The sequence below is a fragment of the Falco biarmicus genome, chromosome 5, assembly GCF_023638135.1.
Source record: "Falco biarmicus isolate bFalBia1 chromosome 5, bFalBia1.pri, whole genome shotgun sequence".
Classification (NCBI taxonomy): domain Eukaryota; kingdom Metazoa; phylum Chordata; class Aves; order Falconiformes; family Falconidae; genus Falco; species Falco biarmicus.
The window spans coordinates 60,297,577-60,305,335 of NC_079292.1; the positions used below are offsets into that span (position 1 = coordinate 60,297,577).

Sequence of the window (7,759 nt, forward strand, 5' to 3'; positions counted from 1 at the left end):
AGCTGTAGCACGGTTGCCTATGGGTATCAGTATTCACCTTTCTTGTAAATAGTAATTGCACCACATGGAGAGAACTCTTCTGGTCAACATTTTTATTAAAACTTTAATTCTCACGATGACAAGCTGGATCATTGTCTGCTTTCAAAGTCTGATAATGATGCACTTTAGAAGCTTTGAAGAAAACCTTTGTCTAGACAGAAACAGCTCAAGAAAGCTTTTGAAATGTATCATTCACTTTAAACCTTTGCTGGTGCCTGTAGGAAGCACTGATCCATGTTTGGGAGATTTTGAGCTGCTTTCTGCTTCCTTGTGCTAGAACCATGCAAGAGGTTTGCATGACAACAGGAACTGTGAGAAATAAAAATGTACAACCTTCCTAAGGAGAGTGGTTCAACCTGTGACGTATTTTTTCCCACAGAAAGAATCTCCTTTTCACCTAGAAATTAATTTTCCTTTAAAAAGAAATTAAGCTACATGTGACATTCTGTCTTTTATATCTTCAGCATTGCAGTTGGATTGGGAGGTATTTGAAGGACATCTCCAGAGCTGTTAAAGATGTATAATCTAAAAAAAAGTAGCTACAGTTTTATTGAAATGTAGACTTTTAACCAGTCTCATTGATATGAGGTCCAGAGGCCTTTTCCAGAATATTATTTCACTAAATCCAGATTTGGTTCTGACTGAAGATTATTAAGAATATGCAACAAATAAACTAGTCCCACCTAGACGTGCAGCAGATCAGCCTAGATCTCACAGGGGAAGAGACACCCTACAGTGGTCATGGCCAAGCAGAGGCCCAGGGTGTGATGCTTTCCACTCAGTTAGACTCCCGTTGAGGAACATCCCATGTGAGCTGAAGCTGAAAGGGGGCAGAGCACGACCTAGTCCACTTCTCTGGCCAGCCTACCCAGCTGTTCATGGAGAAGGTGGCACGCTGCACCGTTTTTCTAGGATTTGGAAATCAGAGGATTATGGCTCCTGGATGTATCTCTCTGTAGGGGTCAAACCTGTGTGATAACCATGTGACCTAAAAATTTATTTAGGGGTCAAACCTGTGTGATAACCATGTGAACTAAAAATTTATTTGGGGTGTTATCTGATGTGTTCTGCCCAGGAAACTGGTCATTCTGGCAATTTTTGTTTTTATTTTTAGTGGTTTGGTTTGATCTGGCTATTTATTGGCATTATATGTATATTAACTGTTTTTCGTCTTCAGAGTGCTCTACGAACAACTGTATGTTTCATAGAATGTCTCAGGTACTCTGAAGAAGTGTATGCTTTTCATAGATAACAAAGATTTAATCTCTGCTTTGAGGGAGAAATGCAATTCAGGCTTCCTGACAGAGTTACTAGCAGCGCTACCATATTTCCAGAAATCTCAGATCTAAGGCAGGGGGAGAGGCTCTTGTCAGGGACCACAAAGGAAAGAAAAAAAAAGCCAAAAACCTGGTGGATCCCAATCAGACACTCAGAGCGTTACCTTGCCCTGTGCTTTCTTGGATAACAAATACAAACGCTTACGCATCAGAAATTAGTGCTTTGGCTCTGGGTCTGAACTGTCCAGGTAACTAGACCTCTACTTCTTGGGTCTGGAAACAGACCCTGAAAAAGTAACAGCCTTTAGAAAAACAAAATAATCATCAGAAAAGAAAGCTGGCTACCACACAAAGAATAAAGAACAAAGCCTGTGACTGCCATGGATACAACAGCTAAAAGTATACAAATGTTCAGAGCAGTCTTGCTAGAAATCAGAAAACAATTCTGATTAGATGACCACACCACAAACCTGCTCCATATTTAGATTTAAAAACCTAGTTTAAAAATTCAGTTTCATAGGTAGTTCATATTTACTTCCTATCAGTTTTCTTTATTCTTTCCTGAAAATTCATTACTCCTGCAAACAGTGCTCTCCCACTTGTTATCAATTGAAAGAAAAAAAACCACAGCCAGGATTAATTCAATTTTTTATTTAAATGAAATTGACGGACACATTTTGAGGTATTTGATCAGCATTTGTTCTTGTTTATACATGAGTATTTTTTCAGGTGTTCAGTCAACATGATATGGAGGAGAGACAAAAAGGTACAAAACCATTTCGCTAACATGAGGCCAAAAAAGCAAAATTTTGAAAGGTCTGTGGGAAGTGTACAGGTACGGAGGAGTTTACCCCATATCCTGAATGAGATTTAAGCACATAGCTAAATGTTATTTAAATCTGGCCTTGGAGAAAGGAAGATTCTAGAGCAATTTGGAGACAAATTCTCATTTTAAGTAGACATCGTACAAATTAAAGGTATTCCATAGATACAGAAATATTAATTTTAAAAGGTTTATTCTTTGAAAAAGTAATACAATATTCTCACCAAAATAAGAAATACCTACGTTTTCATGCAGATGTAAACTGATAGATTCAGTGTTACCCTTTTTGTACACACCAGTACCTAACCACTACAGGAACATATTTCTAAGCATGTAATTTCTGACCTGCCAAAAAGACACAATCAAGTCTACTTTACCCATTAACCCAATTTTCAGAAAAGAAGGAAAAATCTGGGAAGTATTGTCAGTAGAACTTTGCTTTCAGAGGTATAGTTTGACAGAACTCAGTTTCCTCTTCCTAGCATTGATTAGAATGGAAGCGTCACTTTTATTTTCCTGAAAATTATTGTTCAAATAATCACCAAATAGCCAGTGTCCAATGTATGAGTTACTTCTTTCACTCTAGAAGGTGCCATAAAAGAAATTAATTCCCAAATAGAGCCTTATTTATATTTTTTAAATTGTATTTTTGGACATAGAAGTATTTATGTGATTTTCTAAATATTTTAGGGAAAGACATTTTATCTAAATCTTACCTTTCCCAGTCCACGTGTTTGCAACCCTGTACATCTCAGGTTAACAGTCAGGAAAAACAGACAATAAAACTTACAAGAGGAAGCAAGAGAAAGGGGAGGGAATTTCCTGAAATGGATTTATCTGCTTTTGCTGTCTCATCAAGTGAAAGACGAAAGAAAATAGATGAACAGAATAAAAGCGGCATGAAAAGTAGAATGCAAATGTTGCTTCAGTTTCAACAATCCAAAGGAAGTTTAGTAGCACAGCTGAAGCAACCTGAAAACTACCTGTTTGCTTACAAATCGTCTTTAGGTTTTGTACAGACAACATTTAAAGTCCTTTGACAGATTGAAAATACCTTCTTTTTTTTTCCTAGCTGTTTTTCCTTTTCCTGGTATTCATTTTCATCTGTAGAAAAATCCCCAGGGTTTTAGATTTGGTTTTCAGCCGAACTTGAAGCTTTCTGCCTCCAGAGAAGCTGTTACCTAGCTGCCTGCCTCCTCAAATTCACTGTAGGGAGATGAAGCTGAAGAGGTTTTAGACTCTCCATCACTGTTGCACTCCCGCGGGGGACCAGGACTGGGAGGTTCCGGGAGCTCCTTGGCTGACAGCGGTTCCTTGCTGTTAGACCCTAAGGGATGGCAGTCCAGCAAGCTCTGCAGGTGTTTGATGTAGCTTATTGCAGCTCTCAGGGTCTCCACTTTGCTGAGGCGCTTGTCAGCAAATTCTTTGGGCAGGTGCTCTCTCAGGCGTGTGTAGCCCTCGTTCACGCAGCGGACCCGCTGCCTTTCCCTCTCATTCCTCTTTCGAATGAAGGCAGGCTCAAAGGAATAGTCGTAGATGCCCACGTAGCCAGGAAAAGGAACGTAGGGGATGCGACCTGCGTGCCCACTGTAGGCTTGCTCCCAGTAAGATGGGTCCAGATGGAAGGGAACCCTAAAGGGCTCCCTCAGGGGGACCCCACGGGGGTGCATGTGGCTGTTAGCCAGGGACATAGCTCCTGGAAATGCAATCCTGTTCAACAGTCCATCATCATCTTTATTGCTGTCCATGTTTGGGGTTTTTTTTTCCACTGGTGGAATGTCAGTTCCTGAATTTGGCTTCCAAAGCTTGTATCAGTCCAAGCAAGGAGGAAATATTTGTATGGATTCTCTGCCCCACAGGCTGTAATTTCCTCCTGCGGTGTATAAAAACTCGGATCCCGAAGCACTGCTAACAACTCATGAGGTCCACTCTGTGCCTGGAAATGAGCTCTAAGCCTTGTTGATTTTATAGATGTAGGATGCCAGCTAATTTACAGACAGGCTTTGAGGACCATCACTCCACACTTTAAACCCTTCTTTTCCTCTGATCTTCATATTTCAAAAGATAATAAGGGGGTTCCTGTGTATTCCTTTTCTCGCAGCTTGAAATTATGACCATAAGAGCTAATGCCAAACATAAATAATCTTCCAAGCTCTAAACACTTCTCATGTATTGTAATCCACAATATCATTTGATATAATTGTCTCCAAGAGACGGGTAATTTGCAAAGTTTACAGGGATCTTCAAAGTTTTGGCAGAACTCCTCCCTTTCAGGAACCAAGGATCTTCTGTCATCTGAAAACTACCCAAAGGCTTTTCACAATGAAATCCAAAAGACAACTGCAAGCTTTGTTGTTTCGGCTGCTCTGGTCTAACTGAAACAGCTCACAAGCAGTTTGCAAAACTTATATGGCATGTCTCTAGCTTTCTGGGGAAGCTGACACATCTTCAAAGGAAAGAGTGCTCTCTTGTGGTTGCAAGTCGTGTCAGATCAAGAACGCATACATGCAAGCGTAAGAGAAAACCTGCTTTCTTCTCCTGAAGAGAGAGAGGCTTTTTCAAGAAGCGTGAGTTTCTACAAATTGAATATGAGCATTTTCAAAAAGTCTTCAAGACTTTGCATGTTTCTTCTCATTGCAGGAATGTTCTGGTCATCGCTATGAGCACCTGTCTCAGATAAACAAATACAAAGGTGATGCCCTGATTGCCCCCTGCGTAGCTATTATTAGATGTTTACACAGGTACTGGCTTAACTGATAGACCCTACACACTGCTTTAATTGGGCAGTTGAAAATTCCTCCTGACTGTGCCAGGTCTGTGCTGCATCATCCAGTTTGCCTGCAGCTTGCCAAGGAGAAGAGGTGGACAAAAGACAAGGACTTCTGGCAGTATAAGGGCGTAATGTCCTCATTCACACCTTTCCTTCAAGACAGCCTGTTGTGTTAGGATCTTCTTCTGCAGCAATTGGAGGGCCTTTGACTTTTCCCATGTTGTTATTCAAGAGCTCCACAGTTACAATTTTTTCTGAAAAAACATCTTCACAGTTAACTGAATTTACTTTTTTTGCCACTATCGGTTTGGGGAGTTGAACGTTTAGTCTGGGAGAGCTGCGGGAAGGGATGGACGTGAAAAGCTACAGGCATGTAAGCTCTACTAAAACTGTTCTTTTGCTCAAAGTGAAAGTTTCCACCCTGCTCAGTCTTTCATGCCAAACTGCCTCCGAAGCATGAGTAACTGAAACAACATCCTCCACTCCGAGAAACACATTTTTATGTCTCTGCTGAGTCAGAAACCTGCAGCAATGATGTCAGCGTGCATTTTCAAGTCAGCCTTCGTATCTTTGCTGGCCTATTCTGCAGCTTCAAAAAAACACGGTAGGTACTCTTTACAGTACAATGAACGTACAGGCAGACTGTTCCAGACAGACATGAGTAAGAACAGTCCTGGACTCTGATTTATGCCATGGGCAGGATCAGCACCAAAATGGCTCAAAAGCCAAGGCTTTTACTTCTTTTTACTTTTACTTCTATTGCTAATGTTGCCTAGCAAGAGCTGGTGTTCGAAGCTGAAGGTTTTGCAGCATTACCTAGGAGTTAGCTAATGCATTTCATGAGGGGTTGAGATCTTTTCCAGTCACAACTAAATGCCCTTCTAAAACACGTGCCGTAGCTCAGGTGGAAAATATGGGTATGAGGCAAGAATTACTGGGGAACGCCCCATGGTATGTACAACTCATTTCAGATCAAATAATCAAAAGAACCTTTCTGCCTTTAAAAGAAGTCTTTGGAAATTGTTAAACAGTATGGGTTTTTCGGTATCACTTGCACTATAAACTCTGTTGTCCAGTAGAATTTTTTTCAGAAATGAATGCTTAAATGAAAATAGCTCATTCACTGTAGCACTAAAATAGGCCAGGACTTAAAGTTTTCTTAAAACAAAGATGATATTGGCCTCTAAGCAAACACCTGAAATAGGAAAAGGAGATTTGATCTGTGTCATTGTTAGATCTAAAATGCTGCTCTCTAGCAGTATTCTTGTAAGGGAATGGAAGCATGCCTCTCGGGTCTCAGGTGCCAGATCATTTCACAGCTCTCCATGACCTCGCCAGAAGTCTAGCCACGTTCAAAAGGCAGGGTTACATTTCAGTTCCGTTATCCAAATGCACTGTTCCCTGCTGCCAGACCTCTCTTCTATGTTTACTGTAAATGCAGGTCACCAGCACTTCCAGAGTGTCAGAACTGCACCTGTGCTAAACAGACGTCTGCTCTTCCTACAGAAAAGTCCATGTTGTTAATACTTTAGAGGAATACATGAAGAAGAATTACAGGTGAATGTTATTTGTTAATCTGAATGATTGAAGCTGACCTCACGTCAAATGGACTCTACAGTCTGGTTTTGTTTGTGTGCAAGAGAAATAAGAAAATATGCTACAGGCTTTTGTTGAATATCTTGTTGACTATCTAATGTCACTTGCTTGGAAAGGAATTTGCCCTGGGCATGGAGCCAGTGCAAGGTCAACCCATCTTACACCCCACTGAAGGTCCTTGTTGAGAAAGTGAGCAGGATTAAAGAAACGTATTGTTCCTGTACCGACTTCTGCACAAAGCAGGCCCTTCTCCAGTATGTCTGCACGTGCAGACGCAGTGAAAGTAGCAGGGTTGGCCCACCAAAGGGAAAGGCTAATATGGGTTCTTTTTAATTTTAAGAGTAGATTAAGACTCCATGGATAATGTTCCTCTTCTAAGATAAGCCTTGATCTTTTTTCTTACACTCTTTCCAGTTAACTCCTCTTCACACCTATGCCTGGATGTTGCTTTGACTCCACTGCAATTTAGATGGAGATCCAGGAATACAAGAATGAATAGTTTTGTGACTCTCTAATCCTGTTTTATCCTAAAGTATGGACCATCTCTTTCCAGCTCTATAGCTAGAAGTGAGAGCTGCACCTGAACTACCCAGGTTTATACTGTGACCATCACCAAAATACAGGCCTGCAAAGTGCTGAAAAGCCAATAAAGGCTGGTGAGAAATTTTGATTTTTTAATGTTAAAATGGTTGGCTTCAACCATTGCATTTTGTGTAATCTTCATTCAGTGTAAATCTGCTCGCTCTGAGAAAGAACCCAAGGGCAGGTTTGCAGTAGCAGAAGAGAACTGATTGTATCAAGATGTGGGCATGGTCCAGCAGGGACTTCTGCTCATGCCACAAAGAAGGACTGAAGTGTGTCTACTGCATCTCTTTCCCTCATGGTTTCACAAGTCTCCCTTATCTTTCAGTACGTCTCCAGGATCTGAAGACAACTTGAAAAATAGCTCTGCAATTTGTTCCTCACGCAGCAAGTACCACTATAAATGTCAAAAAACTAAGCTTTCAGGGGACATAGTGCAGTTGTCTTATCAAAACATTTCACATATAATAAGAGTGTTTGGTATATAGAAAAATATCTTCCCTTGCAGAAGAAACAGTTCTTAAATGTGTTTTATCACAATACCTTGGGTGTGTGGCATACATCTCTATAGACACAGATTAATTTCTCATTCAGTGACACTTCGTACTATCACTGGCTTCCTTTGATACTTGTACTTTAAACTGGTAGTTAAGATATCACTCGTTCAAGGGA

At 40.7% G+C, this 7,759-nt stretch overlaps 1 protein-coding gene across 1 annotated transcript; it reads right to left on the reverse strand.

The window, feature by feature from the left end:
- Positions 1-2,502: 2,502 nt before the first annotated feature.
- Positions 2,503-4,415, reverse strand: ASCL4 (achaete-scute family bHLH transcription factor 4). The gene has a single exon (XM_056341301.1). It carries the CDS (start codon positions 3,885-3,887, stop codon positions 3,321-3,323), a length of 567 nt encoding a protein of 188 aa, XP_056197276.1. The 5' UTR covers positions 3,888-4,415; the 3' UTR covers positions 2,503-3,320.
- Between the last annotated feature and the right edge of the window lie 3,344 nt (positions 4,416-7,759).